Source organism: Orbicella faveolata, unplaced genomic scaffold (assembly GCF_042242905.1).
Source record: "Orbicella faveolata isolate gen_17 unplaced genomic scaffold, um_ofav_v1 contig_25, whole genome shotgun sequence".
NCBI lineage: Eukaryota > Metazoa > Cnidaria > Anthozoa > Scleractinia > Merulinidae > Orbicella > Orbicella faveolata.
The window spans coordinates 31,347,976-31,364,501 of record NW_028301553.1 but is presented as its reverse complement, the minus strand read 5'-3'; the positions used below and the strand labels follow the sequence as shown (position 1 = coordinate 31,364,501).

The window sequence follows — 16,526 nt, the reverse complement described above, 5'->3', positions numbered from 1 at the left end:
TCAGTATCACACCCTCGCAAAGCATTTTTTGTGGTAAGAACCAGCATTACTTAAGCTGTTCCATTTATGATGGTCCCTCAGCCATGTAGAGTGACCATATGCACACAATCTTCCAGAACTGGAGGCCACTATCCCTTTGGTGGTGGCACCATGAATTGCAACCTCTGTGAGTGAACCAGCATTAACAACAGCAATTGCTAGCTCTACGAATATATTCAGTAACCAGTATGGAGCTCATAATCAAACTCAAACGAGGATCATTTCTAGCTCTGGTTTTGGACTTTGTCCAGAATGTCAATGGTTTTTGGCAACCACTGACCAAAACACATGTGGGTATTTTGGGAACAAGAATGAAATGTACTTCAATATGAACCTTAATGTCCAGGACCGGGTTGTTCGAAAGCCGGTTAATGCTAACCCAGGATTAAAAGTTAACAGAGGTATTAACTTTTGTTGTCTAAAAATGATTCTCATTGCCTATGTTTTGCGTAGTTTGAGATTATTCAAACTCAAAACTGAATAATACTGGGAACACAGCTTCTGGTTATAAAAGTCTTACCTCGCTAAAAACAACTTCTGTACTATATGAAGAATCAGAATCAACAGGAAGAGGCTAAAAAAAGAAGAATAACACAGAGCATAAAAAAAATAAATCTACTAAAATGACAATTTACCAAAGCTAACTGCTATCAGCTTACAATGTAGCAGGCTCTTCCAGTCAGTGGTCAATCTAACAAGTGCAGGCTCACATGGAATGTGCAACTACATTAAGGCTACGTATTGAAAGCTAACCACCCTAACCTTAGCAGGCTCTTCCAGTCAGCAGTCAGTCTCACAAGTGCAAACTCAAATGGAACATCCAACTACGCTAAGGCTCGAGTTCTCAAGCATTTTTGTAGTGGTTGTTTGTCAGTGGTCCCGAGTGGTGTTGTCGCAGTTGTTCTCAAGTATTCCTCCACCCCACCCCACCCTCTGTTTTTTTCAATATTGATCAGTGTTGATGGGTGCCTGGCATGGAGGTTCATGGCTGGGTTGTGGAGATTTGCTAGCCATCGGGGGCAGTATTCTATCTGAGGACGAGCTGGACACAGTGGAATCCCCTGTACACCCCAGGCACCCACCTGTGAGGCAGCTGGTTAATGCTTCATAAAGTTACAACACATCACACAAATCATTTCAAGATGCATGCACCTTAGGCAACTGCAAAAATAAAGTAGGCCTAGAAAAAAATATCAGGTAACATACCTGTACGTCATTGTGTTGATGGGGAGATGTGCAACCCACGTGACTAGGATCTGACAACAGACAAAAGAAATTAATTTGAAAACATTGATTACAAAACAGACTGATTCTCCTTATTGATTTACTGTTCATGATTTCTTTTCACATCAGTTTATTGTTCATGATCTCTTTTAACATCAGTTTTGAAAGTTGCTGAAAAATAGGTTCAAAGTTAATTCAATATTTTTTTTTCTTTTTTCAATTGTTTAACAATTAGAGTGCATCATGAGTAGATTCAAGCATGAAGGAAGCTTCTTGAGTGTTCTTTGATCTACAAACTTCCCAAGAGCATAATAACTCAAGCGATGAACTTTCAACGTTGCCCAACAGTTTCCAGTCACATGTAATGTCATGCTGACCGTCTGTAGAAACATTCAAGTTTTAATTTGAGCAAAGTTACTAATGAAGGAAAGAAATTGCAACTTGAAACAGAGCAATACATTTAAAAATGTCCTTAACTCTAATAACTCTATCACTTCTTACTTCTTCACTACTCATGCGCGTGACTCAAAGGTGAGCCTGCTCGCAGGCTAAGTAATGCTGCAGCAATACCTTACTGAGAATGCACTACCTTACTGCATAACCAACAAAAAACTACATAACAGTTCAATCTGTAATCTTTGTTGAGTCTGTTGTTACCAAGTGAAAGAACAGGAATAGTAACGGTAATATTGAGGTAGATTACACAGAGTGCTTACCTACAACAAGGAATAAGAATACAATTATAGCCATTCCACCGATGATACATCCAGGTACAATGAATGAATATCCCCTGTGGGAATCAAAGATTTTAAATTCTAATCATTAATTGATTACAAAATGTGGAAAATTTGCAAGGAGTGCCAAAAGTTGATGATAAAAACAAGGATAAAGCAGTAAAGTCAATCAGCAATCCTAAGGAGGCATCTCATAAATGGACCAGAAAAAGAAAGCTCAACACGAAATGGCAAGCTGGGCATCCATGATTATGAGATACTGAAAACTCGCCCGAGTAATGAGTGCTGTCTAAATTTAGTTTCCAACTCCGCTTCTTTTACTTTTTGAGAAGCTTAACTATGGAGGCAATTGTTTATAATGCACAAGTCATAGAGTTATCCCTTACCACTCGCTGCTTGCCCATACACCAGCTATAGCAGACCCGAGGATATTGCCTACAGATGTGTGAGAATTCCATATTCCCATTATCAAGCCACGCCTGGAGAAAATAAAAAATAAAATAAACATAACTTTTAGTGACGCGTCAAGCTTCTGGCTAGCCTAAAGGGCTTACTAATCAGGGATCCAGACACACACAAAATTGAGCTGGAATTTGGGGTGTTGGTTTATGAATTGGGTGGAAAATGTCCAGAGAACGAATTCAAAGTAAAGCTGCTAGTACTTTGTCTGGCGCTGTAGGCCAGTTCAGTCTATCTGTGAGTAGCATTTCCTTTATCATCTTCGGAACTTTATAAAACAGCCAAGAAGAGACAGGAATTTGCTCATTTAAAACAGATTGAATGATGTTTACCTTCCTTTTCCAAACCAATTTCCAACACACTCAACAACACTAGGCCAGCCAGAGCTCTGGTGAAAACAGATAATCATTCCAATAAGTACAAGATCAACTGGCTTGTGAGAATACTCAACACATTCATTTACAGCAGAGCTCTATGAAAATTAATCACAAGCTTCTTTTGGAGAATCACTAATAGCTGTTGTTTCATTATGTAACTATGAAGGAAAACATGCACATGTTGATCACTCTCTAATTATTAAAATAATGGCAATTCCAATTAACAAGTCTCAAAATTTAAAGCTCTACATGTACACACCTGGAAAAATCCTGAGAACACCTGATAAAATAATAAAGAGAAAAATGAAATACTGGTTATCAATTAATGCCCTTAGCAATTAAAATAAAATGTATAGCTCAATCCAGTTAACAAATAATTAATTCCTTCCCAGCCAGGTCTCCCAAAATATTTACAATTAATTAATCACTGGACCAGTATCTGGTCAGCTCCTTGTGTATGACTTGTGTATAAGTGCTGGGCTGAGTTTTTAGTTTATTAAAGGCTAACTTGTACACGGGTAATACTATTGCAGTAGTTACATGTATAGTCTGTTACCCTTCCCTGCCCCCAGCCCATCCCCCTCACAAAAGCCATCTGATACAACCACTAATCAATCACAGAGTTGTTTGTTCTTCTGCTGGGGTAGCCTTTTATGATCACAGATAAATTCTAACATGTATTGCAACAGTTTATTATCAGCATACAGAATTTGCTGCATAATAATTACCTGGATAGTCACAAAATAAGCAAAATTGTGAAATTTCCAGAAATATCCCAAACCAAAAAACACAGACATGAGACCACTTGAAAGCATGCCAAGTGTAAGAAAATGCCGCAGGTCCATGTGTTCAGCGACAAAACCACTGCAGAAAAAAATCAACAAGGACAATGTTATCAAGAAGCTTCCATTCAAAACAGCAGTCTGAGATATGATATCACTGCATTATGACCCAGAAAGACAGTGACAGCCCTAGCAAATCTGTAAATAACTACAAGTTACAGTCACTAGTCTGGAAATGGAGCAATGGATAATGAACCTTGTGGTTTATTGTTGTTTTGTCAGTGACCAGACCCATGCTTTCACTTGGCCAACTCCTCAGCCCGACAATTCTGAATCATGCAATTTTTTATGTTTACTCTCCAGGAGCTAAAGTTATTAAATTTAATTTATTAATCCCTGAGCACTAACAACTTTTCTGCTCTTTATTCTATGTGATAATGATTATAATTTTTCTTTGGTTTTAATCAACAAGAGTTTGGCTTGAAGCAAGACCACACCACTTGTGACTCACCACTTGTGACTCTGACACTGATTATTAGAATCTACAGTACCTGAAAAACATGCCGACAGCATAGGAGAATAGAAATGCCAAGTCTAATGCTCCAAGTAACTCATCTCCATCATCGGAATCTGGTCATATAAGAGATATAAATTTATGTGATTAATCCAATGAAGAAAATGTTAACAATTAAGTAAACATGATTAATTAATTAACTAATTAACTACTTAATTAATTAATTAATTAATTAATCAAAAATCCCTGATGACAAGTCTTAATACACATAGGTTAAGTCTGCGTCAGGCTAATGGCTCATACAGCAAGCCTGTTGGCAACTTATCCCAGATTCTGTTGCATGAAGCGACTACATGTATAGGAATATTTCCATTCACACTAGATGGCAATCCAGCCCAGCAAAAAAAAAAGTTTTTTACACTTGGTGTGTCATCTTGAGATTTTACTGACTCAACCTACATGTAGCTGTGACGAATGTAAATTTATGTAGATGCAGGTCTATATGTAGACGTAGATCTATGTAAAAAAGTGTTCCACAAAAATTTCCTTCATTCTAAAGAAAAGTACAAAAAGGAAGACAACTTACAGCAATTCAGACAAAGCAGAAAAAGACATGAGGTACTTATCTTCTAAATATTCATGGAATGAGCAGTTGTTTACTGTTCCTTTATACAAGTAGATTTCACTTGAGGAGAGTTACTCTGGATTTGCATTACTATGTTAAGCAATTGGCCTAAAAAACTGCCCTCGCATCAGCTGCATGTATTTGCCTCAAGTTTTGATTGATTAAAACTGCCAGATTGTCTGAGTTATTTGTGATTAACTAAGAGTTATTTTGATTTTGGTCTTACAGCACTCAATTGAAAACCACTTTTAATAACTGTTATCAAATGTTAAGAGCAACCAACCCCATCCAAACAAGATGCTATTGTAGCAGACTAAAAATTACAGCTTTATTATTTTGCATTTTCCTCAGAAACAAAGCAAAACAAGCAGAAAAAGACAACATTCTCCTTTTAAACTGAAGACCACAAGCTATCAAGCAGAAACACACTCTAGCACTTTTGAGGGAAAATACTTTAATTTGCCCAAGTTGTTCTCTTGGAAAGGTTTAAACCAACCCATTCAATTGTTTACAGGTGTAAGTCTTGGATCACATGTTTTCAATTGCAATACTTAAAATTATGCTTTTTTTTTACCCTTAATTCAATTCTATTTTACAACAACAAGGCGCTATTTACTAAAAATACTTCCTGCCATATGCGACTTAATTAAATTACCTAATTAAAAGCATTAACATATACAATATATATGTATATAATACGCAAACTTACCAAAAGGTTTCCAGCCATGGCAAGTTGCTTTAGCAGAACAATTTGGATTCAGTGTTCCCTTTAAACAAAACAAGGAAATGCAAGAAATTAAACTGAATAAATTTCCTGTCTTGAATTTACCTGTCCATTCTCATCTAATAAAAATAAACAGAATATTCTCTATTAAAATAATACTGTGACCTGGCCTCTTCATTATCTCATCATAAACATCAACATCATCTTTTATTTGCTACACCGTAAATAATAATAAAAACTCACAGCACTAAAAAAAACGCAGTGAAGGGACCTCCAAAAAACAACCAGGTTTATAGCGGATACCACCTCAGTTGTTAATATATTGCAAATTCTAAGTTCTATGGTCATGGCATGACCACAAGCTAAGGAGCAGAAGTGTTTTGAGAGTCAAAGCTTATCATGTGAAAGGTTGTTTGACAACTCTACTGTGATAGTCACAGGTCAAACAGCACAATTTTAGGATGACTGCAGATTGTACCTGGGCTGAGCAATTGAAAATGTAATTTACATGTATGATTGCTTTGCATGAAGTTAAGGCAAAGGAATTATTTGCTTCATCCTCTTCCAGTAAGACTTTGAAACACCAAATGTGATGCACGAGTTTTCCTAGATTTTTGCAAACAACAGTAGCAAGATTCTTTTGTTTTCCATTTAACATGTGGCATGCTATACTCTTGTTTTTCAAGTGCACATATCTGTAACATGATGCAAATGCTGCAATATCACACTTTCTTTTCCTGAAAACAGCATGACATAAATTTGTATATTTTTTTTACAAATGATGCACTGCATATGCACAATAAAGTTGAACTGCAATGCTCAGACGAATCTAAACGCTTTTACAAAACTTAGACTATCACAATAAAAGCATTGAATCATTTGATACAAATATATCTTTGCAGAAAAACTTATGTTAATGCAGATAATGGCCATTCAATAGTGTGTGTCATGTTCATACATGCCCGTGCAAGAGTTTGCAGGACAACAGGATAGCAAATGTAAATATTCAGCCTTATTCTGCACTACAATTGAATCAAGTCCTATTTCTGTAAATTCCCAGACTATTTTGCATATTGCTTAAGTTACAAATTCATGACTAAGAAGTGGCAGAACATAGGTAACAGAAAATTACGCAAGTTCATTTTGCCTCTGTCCACGCTCTCAGTTGGTAAGAACCCAGCATTAATGATCATAACGTAATGGATACGGCATCAGCCTGCATTACTGATAATGTAATTAATCAGCTGGAAATCTGTGAGAAAGAAATCCTGTTAATGCTTGCTGGAACAAATTTTTCCAAGAACAATTTCCAACAAACATCTTTATGTATGCTTTGATTTGATTTAAATTTTATGATAATGTAATATTGGATAGAGTATCAGCCGCATTACTGATTATGTAATCAAGAGGAAATTTGTGAGAAAGAAATTCTGTAAATGCTTGTTGGAACAGATTTTCCAAGAATATTTTCCAGCAGACATCTTAATATATGCTTTGATTTGATACAAAACACTGCTGAGAAAGAAATGATTCCTTGTTTCTGAACATGTTAAGCACATACAATTCTAGTTCCAATGTAATAATCGTGCATTTTCAAGCCGGCCGGCGAATGACTTAACTCACCATGTGAAGTTACACGGCCGATCTACAGCTGTGACATGTGAGCACAGCTGAGACATGAGCGAACAGTTTCCAAAGGTTTTACTTCACTTTACTTAAGGTTTTAATTTACTTTACTTAAAGGCACTTCAGAGCTACACTGTATTTCATTGCTACAAAACAACCTTTCGTTAATGAAAGTTCTGCGATCCTTACCTTCACGACACTTATGGGTTTTCGTGAAAGGTGGTAAGATGTGTACGCGAAGAAAGTTAAAATAAGCACCCACCCACGATATCTGTAAACGAGGAAATAACAACATCAAAACATGAAATCCTTGATAACCAACAGAGATACACTGAAGGTAAAACGACAAATATCGATATAATGATAAAATAAACTTACGCTTGAGTTCGATCGCGTCCAATCCATTGAATGAACCGTATTCCGTAAGGAATCTTTTTGTGACTATGTGCACGAAATTGCATCTCTGGGTTCGTCATCATTCGCGAAATAATTTAAGGTTGTAAAGGGGTTAAGCGTAGAAGATAAATCAGAACTTCGGTTCAGAGACTACCTGTAGAAAAATGAAATTCAGTTACTTAAAAAAATCAAATAGAATACAGCCTAACAACCTTCACAGTAAGACTTACAAGTATAATTTTAAATTTAATATTAAGACTTCGAAAGACTGCAAATGCGTTTGATTGTATAAGCTGGGTTACCGGTATATTCGCAACGCAAGATCGCGGTCATTTTCGATCTGGAAATTTGGCCATCTACATCAGTCACTTTATAAGTCCCTTAATATTTCACTTACCGACTTCTGAAGAGATTAAAAGAGTTTAACTTTGCTGTTAGCCGGCGTAATTTTTGATTCATTATAAAACTTCACTTCAACCAATTATATACTTTAGTCATGTGACAGAAAGCCGAGTGAGCTTGTGGACGAGCCTTGAGTTGCCATAACAACCTTGTTGCCACTATAAAGATTATTGTCCTCTCAGGATCAGCTCCTCGACAGAAAGGGAAAATGTCAACACATTTTAGCGCAAATCAGGTATGGTTACCTTCTCTGGAAAGGCTAGTGCTTAAGATTAAATAACGTAAGCGTAAATGTTGGTAAAGGTTACTTCAATTGCGGCATATTTAGCTTAAGCTACCCGCTATTATAAGGCATCGTTTGCGGCCGTACTTTGTAGACATATATAATTTAACAACCGGCATCGACCGAAGCTGGCTCGGGTCACTTCGCGATCCAGTTTTAAAATGTAAGCTAACTGCTACATTTTTTCTGTTCTTTTGCATTCTGCAGTATGAACAAGCCTTTGCTGCTAAACGGTTGCAAAATTGGGAAATTCCGAAGCGGTTTAAGGAGGTCAGTCTTGTGTTTTGTTTTATCAAATGGCAACAATGTCCCTCAAATTATACGTGCATTTCACACAGTTACACTTGATGCTCGGTTTGGGTAAAGTAAGGATATCATTGAGGGAATGACTGTGAAGCGCGGTAAACTTCAAAGGAGGAAAAAAGACATGCTAAGAGTTATGTTGGAAAGTTCAAGACCATGCTTGCACCCAACACATGTCGGTTGAATTACGTTAACCCTTCCCTTTCTATTGGTTAGAACTGTGACCGGGGATCCAGGGGATTCGTTGTTTGCAATATGTGATTCACACAAGATATCACCAATTATTTGGCAGAAGGTCATACAGTGTCACTTAGTATCACATGGGCTAACAGGTTATAACAAGATAATTTTCACACAATGCTCACTCACAGCAAGGTTTATGAATCACACGGGCACACAGTGCATCACACAGCATCACACGGAGTCACAAGGAAAACCGCATTACTACCTCGTATCACAAAGTATCATATACCACATCACCAGTTATTGTGAAGTATCACAAGATTTTTCAAGAAATTACACAACATCACCAGATATCACACCATAAAAAAGAAATTGTCAACCTCTGATGATGGAATTCTACTGTTCGTTTTGGTTTGATGAATCTCAGTTTTCCCCAAAAAATATGAACATTTGACCTTAGGTTAATATGAAAATGAGTTCTGCAAGCGACGCTAATAACTTAAATTTGGCGGGTATTAAGCAAGAGTTGCACTTGATCAATGATTGATATGAGATGACTATAACAAATGCAGCACTAAGCCTCTTGTTTATTGTTTATCACCTCGTGCTTCCAGATCAGGCTTGTCGAATGATTGTTTAAGCTATCAAAAAGTATTACCAAGAACCAAAAGAGCGCAGCTCTCACATTATCGTAAGGTGGCAAAAACTATTCATCTTTCCTTATACTTCCATCTCCAGTGCTCCAAGCTGCCACCATTTTGGTCCATGACGAGTGAAAAGCATTTGGCGACTAAATTTTCCTAACAGGTTGCAATTTTCAGCTAGTGTAGTGCAAAAGGCTGATTGCTAATGAACAAGTGAACATTTTTTTTGTGGTCTAAATCACAAGCTACTGTAAGCCAAATGAATTCAACCACATTTTTTGTATGTTTTTTTTCCTTACCTGTTCCTTTTTTTCTTTTATTTACATTCCTGTACAGTCATTGAGACTGTTCAACAAAAAAAACACAGCTGCCACAAAAACTTACGCTTCAAACAATTTCAATGTGGGCTCATTACAAAAGGAAGTCACCAAAAGGTGATTTCTGATAAAAATGAGCCTAGAGCCCTGTTCCCAGCATATGATAATAATTATTGTGCACACTCGTGTCATACCCTGTGAGAGATTTCATACCTTCTGAGTTCCTTTGACATTGTGTGAACACTGTGATGCATTGTGAGTCCTTTTTGAGTCTCCAAATTTCTTTGCATGTTGTTAGATGGGAAGGTAGGAGATGATGAACCCACAATCCTTGGTGGTCTTAGTGCTCAATTGGGTCCGGTTGACCTTGCTTATGAGAGCAGGAGAAAAAGGAGGGGATACAACATAATGGAATTTGCCAGGGAGGGGTTGGGGCAAAGGTTAGATGAATATATTCATGCTTGACAAAATCTAGTTAAAGAAATATTGAAGTGATCTCTATTGTGTGTGGCAAAAATAGACTTGAAAAGTAAGAAAGACCCTAAATACATTTATGGTGCTTAATGCACCCTTTTACTGTTGCCACTGGAAAAGGTTTTGCTTAAATTTTGAATTTTTTTTTACAATTTTTTTGCTGGCTTCTATTTGAACAGGCCAATCAAAACATGGGAACTGTCAAGGGCAGAGATGTCAAATTGTCAAATTCACTCTCATGGGGCCGGAATTTCAAAACTTTTAACCTGTGAGCATTTGAAACAGGTGGCAAGTTGCCAAGGTTGATTGGCTGTTTGAAACAAAGGATGGTAATTAATGGTAATTAAGACACAAAGAATTGTAATAAAAACAAAAGAGAAAGCATAGTAATATATTTTGATGATTTCTTTAAGATTTAAACAACAACAACCTGTTCTTACAAAAGAAATAGAGTCTACCAGAAAAATAATCAATAGTTGGGTTTGTGTTGCATAATTATACTTTTATAACATCGCTAGTGAGGTGGTTTGGCTGCATCAAGCAAATCTTGTGCTTCTTATCTTTCACACTCTTTAAAATTCCTGCTGGCATCATGACGTGATGATGCATGCTAAAGCATGAGCTAAATTCAGTTGTTAATTCATTGAGCTCTCTGCTGCCACCCCCCATCATCACTTCAGGAGTATTCTGTATGTTTGAAATTTATACAATAATTATTCTTGATGTTACGTATCTCAAGAGGAACAAAACTACAGTATTTCACCTGAGATGACAGTCATCTGTTCTGCTCTGCACTTAATTTCTCACCTTAATTCATGATTGGAACATTTTCTTTACACTAGAGGCCATCCACTCTTGAGGGATTTACGCAACCCATCAGTAATGACCGCGGCCATATTTTGCCTGGAATCCCGCGCTCATCAAAAAGTCCATGGGGTGAGTTTGTCGGAACATGGGACATGGAAAAGGCTCCTCTCAGGACAAAAACCATGAAGACTACTGCAATGTCTACAGGCATGCAAAATGCTGAAGAGGTCATTGAAGAAAAGGCACCAAGCCCTAAGCAAGAAGTTGTGCCAGAGAAAGCAAGAACTCCAACACCCCAGCAGGAAGCTATAAGAACACCAAGCCCCAAAGAGGTCCAAGAGAGAGCAAGTTCTAGACCTCTGAGTCAGGATAACCAATTTAAGAAGTCACCCAGTCCTGCTAAAGTGAAAACTCCTGACCCCCCTGCCTCTCCTGCCAAGAGCCCTATCCAAAATGACAACTCGCCTAAGAAGCGAGTTGTATTGTCTGACCCAGTTTAATTAATTTCTGCATCCTGTTGTGAACTGTAAGTAAAATCTTTGATCAAAATGTAAAACACACTGACGCAGTTACATGACGATTTTGAGTGATTTTCTTTTTCGTGCGTGTTACATTCATTTTACTTGCCCCTCGGAAATGATTTATTTTCAACATCATTATGACAAGCTAGATCGCGTGAGACTTTCTCGCACTCGTGCGATCTTTTTTTTCCTCTCGAGAATTCTTTATCGTTTATACGTTCAAAAGACAAAGGAGTTACTCGTATTCCAAAGGATATTTAATCCTGTGAGTCACATCTTTCTATCTTGCACTCAGTTACAAAAGCAAGACGAAGGTTGAAGCTCGAGTTGTACAGTAAAGAACAGCTCCGAACAGGAATGGGCGCATTTGTGGGGGATACCACCGCAATTGCCCAAGCTGACGACTCACATGATGTGTGACACAAATGAGTTCTTGTCTCACGAGGCAGGAAGGGAACAAATGACTGATCAAACTGCAAAGTATCACGGCGCCTGAATAGCGCTGGGCTTAGCTTAAATAGTACTTCAGTCGGCCTACATAGCACACCTGTTATTTGAAGGCCCCACTGATACATTACTCACAGATACTTACACTTGCTTTACACGTCTTTCACAAGAAACGTTGCCCACGGCTTGAAACATAACGATCAATCAACGAGTGGTAATTAACCGATTAATTTCGCCTATTTAAATTACTAGTTAGGAACGTTTTCTATTGAGTAGAAATCTCTTTTACTCGTGATGTCTAGCCAAAACTATCGGTGCAACTCTTAGGAAATATATTTCTATTCTTGCGCACGTTTGCCGAAAACAGACCCCTTATTTATCAGAACTTATCAGCATAACACGCGAATAGTTTACAATTCGTTACAAGTAGAAGACTATTTCCAGGTCAAATACCATACCCTTAGCAACGTACATTACCCCAAAAATTGAAAATACTGTGTCGCAAAACTGGAAATCTGAGATTTCCGCACTACACATTATTTGCCATGGACCTTGGATGGTTGATCTCTAACTCTAAATGGAATTAATCTGAGCGGGATAGAAACAAACTCAGAACAGTGCACTTCACGTTTTCGCAAAAAAAAAAAAAAAAAATGAGGGAGGAGCAAAGGCTTTTATGCCATTTTAAAAAGGTGTAACCACTGGATTTCCTTTCAAGAGTTTTTCCTCTATAAGTCAACGATTCTTGAAAAAAAATGTTATTGTTAAAAGTCTTTCCTGCATGCAATGCTGTCGATTTTCGTTGGAAATTTTACCGAAGGCTAGCTAGTTTGGCAATAGTAACGTAACGTGTTGGACAGGTATCAAAACACGAATTAATTAATTTTTATCCTGTACCTGGTCGGGGGTTCTCTTCCAAATGACCACTTAGCGTCTATCCCCGGGGCCGGGGCACAGATTGGGAGACCGAAATTTTGGATGGCTGGCCGAATTGCGAAGTATTCGTAACAGACTGCCCTCTCGATAGACTATTCTTGCTGTTAAACCTTTGGCGTTGATCAGTGTAAAATTTGAAGAGAAATTGTAGCACTGACTTAATCCCTGTAAGTCAAGAAAAACTAGACTCAACTGAAGAAATTATCCTCGACTCTCGGACTCAAGTCGTGCAGTTTGTGTGATAAAGAGCGCTCTTTACTATTCAGTTCAGTCAATATTTATCTCTGGTGCCATTTCAGTAAATATCAAGTTCATATAATACCTATAGTCAGATTGAGCAAGATCTACTCTAAGATGTGAGGCAATAGACATCACGGGACCAAATGGTGCTGCTGTATTCTATATTCGTCGTCATATGCTCTCCTAGCCTCGAAATATACGCAATCCAACAGCAACACGCCATTTGCTTTCTTTTGCTGGTACCATGCATGGCATATAAATGTGCAATTCCTTTCATTTTTCGACGAATACGTAACTAGTTCTGGTCTCTACATAACCCACAATAACGCGCGACGTCCTCGTTTAGTCCCCTAAGTCGTTTTCTCCTTCAAACTAAATTTCAGAAAACAACGCATTGACAACAAAAGACGGAAACTTGACGCATTTACTTATAGCTCAGTACCTACTAGCTCATACACTCAGCTTACTAAGCTTGATAGCTCAGTTGGTAGAGCACTGCACCGGTATCGCAGAGGTCATGGGTTCGAATCCCGTTCAGGCCTGAATGTTTTTCAGGCTTTAATTTCACAGCTGCTTAAGTTGCGTGCATAACTGCGATGATCAACCATGTCTTCATATCTTTCTCCGTAGTTCAAATATATGATATTTCGTATATTACTTGCATTCTTCACCGTCTACGGGCATATTAAGATCTCAGAATGTGACCAGCTCCCAGCTGGCTTGATAGCTCAGTTGGTAGAGCACTGCACAAGTATCGCAGAGGTCATGGGTTCGAATTCCGTTCAGGTCTGGATTTTTTTAGGCTTTAATTTCACAACTGCTTAAGTTATGTGTATAACTGCGATGATCAATCTTTTCTTCACATATTTACTTATATTAATTGACCTTCTTGATCAGGCAAAACTATACCTGATCTGTAGAAGAAATGAAGTGATAACAGAGCCGGTATGGATCGGCACTCTAAAGAAATTTAAATACGTACACGAAGACACCTGTCATTGCAGAATCGAAAAACAACCAGGCAGATGACAAAATAATGATGAAATGTAAACTACTGCACTAGTAGCATTTAATGAAATGAATTTAAAGCTCTTTTGGGGGTCATACCAGGAGAACTTGAGTCTTCTCTAATTTATAATGGCTTTTTGTCCATTTTCCGAAAACTTTAGGTCTTTTTTTGGTACTCAAAACGACATTTTGTATTAGTACGAAGATAACGGATTTAAATTTCTCATATCACGAAAAGTTGCGGACTTCGAAACAGCCAATTTGTCGATGAAACGATCCGTAGGGTGCCTCTTGAAATAATTTTCAGGTGAGCTATCTATATCAAACAGTTGGGGATTTCTTCGGTTAAATGCCTGCTCAGTGTTTTCGGATCGACAAAATGCACATTTTAGGTGAAAAAGAATATTAGTACCACTTACGTTGTTCAGAATGGCAGCACCACTAAAAGACTAGTTCTTCCAAGGAGTTTAAAAACCCTGACCCCAATAGCTTGTCCACAGACCCTTCATGTTTTCTCCAGTTCATCGAGGTGCAAGCGAGACATAAAGCGAGCACTGGGGACTGTAAACTAGCCAAAACGAAACGGGGTGGGGCTTGGGAAAGACAAAAATAGAAGTTGCTGGCGCGCTCGAAGGAAAACATAACAACTCGCAGGAAAAGATGAGAAACGTCTGTGAACTGACCAACCCAAATGGAAAGGTGAAACCCTTAGAAATTGATTGCGAAAACCCTCGCAAACGAAGTTGCTTAGTCACAATGTTATTTTTTCCAGTTTTGTTTTGGTTCTCAGTTGTCCAAATATCGCTCGATACTCAGTGATGCGTCAACTGAGTATTTCCCACGCGTTCGCTACTAATCATGTGACTTTTCTTGCGTCAATGAGGAAGGCCCTACAATCCTCCTGCAAACAAGGAGGTTCAGTGGAGCGAATCCCATGAGGGCTATCCTATATTTCCGTCCCTGACCTCTAGCTCTATTCATAATCAGAGATCTAGTTATCTGTTCTGAATATCCGATATCCATGAATTTTCTCGGAATATCCCGTTAATCTTTTACCTAATTAACCCGTATCCCGAAAACTCCCAAGAAGAAGATATGGCTTCTTGTTACATCAGCCTTACAGAAGTTTTGACATTGTGTATTTAACCCTTCTATTGACCCGAGTGGGCACTGTACCAACCAAAACGGCTGCATTTACCTGTTATGCTAGAACGCAAATATACTAGAGAGTCTCGGTTTGGTATTTAGTACGCCAATTAATTGCTTTGTTTGTCAAATTTTCCAAAGCAGGTTAGTCGAACAGCGAAAACTTTGGCATGGAACTAAACCTAGGTCACCCAGCAACGGCGCTTGTGGGATATGAGACTGGGCAGATTTGGCAAGAGCGTCTTATCAAAACAAAGATCCATTAGAAAGTGCCGTAAATAAACTGTTCAGTCATATTCAAAAACTGACCATGATGTAAAGCGCTGTCCTGGTGTAACACAACAGCAACTTCGTGTTGTTCGAATTCCTCACCGGGAGAAAACAAAAATCGATAGCTCAAGAGTATGTAGTATACGGTAGGCTGAACGCGTATTGGCGCGGCCTGCGCAGGTGCAGACTTCCACGCGTTCACTATTTGCAAGTCGAAAACTGAACTGACAAGAGAAATAAAAGACGCCGTCTGCACGCTGGTGGACGCGCTGCAAAGTATTACGCCCGTTCACACTACGCCGGATAAATTTCATAGCCCAGCTTCATTTTCACGGTATGGCCTACATTTCACACTAATCTGTCACGAAAACCGGCGGAGCTTTTCGAAAACGCTTTTCAAAGAGGTCGGCTTTGCGTTTTAGAGTGGACGGAAAACATTTTGAAAACGGAGCTTTTTGAAAACGATGACGTCACAATAATCATGTGATTTTCCCCAAACACAAATCCAAAATGACCGGAGATTGTTGCGTTTCCAAATTTTTCCGGTGTAAATGTGGACGGAAAACATTTGATGCATTTATCAGAGTGAACTCGCCGTTTTTAAATTTCTCCGGCGAAAAGAGGACGGGTCCCTAGGCGCGGAACGACAGTCCGCTGCAATTTTTAAAAGCACCGCATTGCAGATGATATACACAGCATTGCATGATAGAGGGCTACAAGTTCATTAGTTCACTCTCTTTGCTTATTGACCTACTTACTTTAATCGAGTATAGAGTTTTCGCCGATCAAAACTATTGAAAATTCCTGATGGCACTCCTCTTGATAAACATACACGAATTTGAGGTCACTTTCATGAAACAGCTTACATATCTAAAATAAAAGAACCCTGACACTTACGAGCAATTCCAATTTGCGACGAGCCTTTAAAACCACTTTGACTGCTGTATAAGGACAGGCCTGGTGCAAGAGATCACGATGTGCAAAGCAGAGTCTTCTTGTTAACAAGCGTCTGGGATCACTGCAGAAAATACGTACTCCCCTAGTG

At 38.4% G+C, this 16,526-nt stretch overlaps 2 protein-coding genes across 4 annotated transcripts in view; one reads left to right on the top strand and one right to left on the bottom strand.

Annotated features, from left to right (window-relative positions):
- LOC110048237 (glucose-6-phosphate exchanger SLC37A2-like) overlaps window positions 1–16,526 on the bottom strand; it is a 24,656-nt gene extending 8,130 nt beyond the window's left edge. Inside the window, exons 1-12 of one of the 3 annotated variants that reach the window (XM_089293186.1) lie at window positions 16,379–16,526; window positions 7,483–7,654; window positions 7,294–7,375; window positions 5,464–5,521; window positions 4,167–4,245; window positions 3,562–3,697; window positions 3,093–3,113; window positions 2,789–2,844; window positions 2,384–2,476; window positions 1,980–2,053; window positions 1,246–1,295; window positions 560–613 (exon numbers count right to left, since the gene is read on the bottom strand). In XM_089293186.1, coding sequence (XP_089149312.1) covers window positions 560–613; window positions 1,246–1,295; window positions 1,980–2,053; window positions 2,384–2,476; window positions 2,789–2,844; window positions 3,093–3,113; window positions 3,562–3,697; window positions 4,167–4,245; window positions 5,464–5,521; window positions 7,294–7,375; window positions 7,483–7,583 — 804 coding nt within the window. In that variant the 5' untranslated portion in view covers window positions 7,584–7,654; window positions 16,379–16,526. Of the gene's footprint in view, window positions 1–559; window positions 614–1,245; window positions 1,296–1,979; window positions 2,054–2,383; window positions 2,477–2,788; window positions 2,845–3,092; window positions 3,114–3,561; window positions 3,698–4,166; window positions 4,246–5,463; window positions 5,522–7,293; window positions 7,376–7,482; window positions 7,655–7,897; window positions 8,007–9,845; window positions 9,994–16,378 lie in introns of those variants that run through there. The other 2 variants (XM_089293187.1, XM_089293185.1) reach the window with 2 other exon arrangements.
- On the top strand, window positions 8,042–11,490 carry LOC110048207 (protein Flattop homolog). Its single transcript, XM_020753991.2, has 3 exons — window positions 8,042–8,137; window positions 8,393–8,455; window positions 10,949–11,490. Exons 1-3 carry the CDS (start codon window positions 8,111–8,113, stop codon window positions 11,411–11,413), a joined length of 555 nt encoding a protein of 184 aa, XP_020609650.1. The 5' UTR covers window positions 8,042–8,110; the 3' UTR covers window positions 11,414–11,490.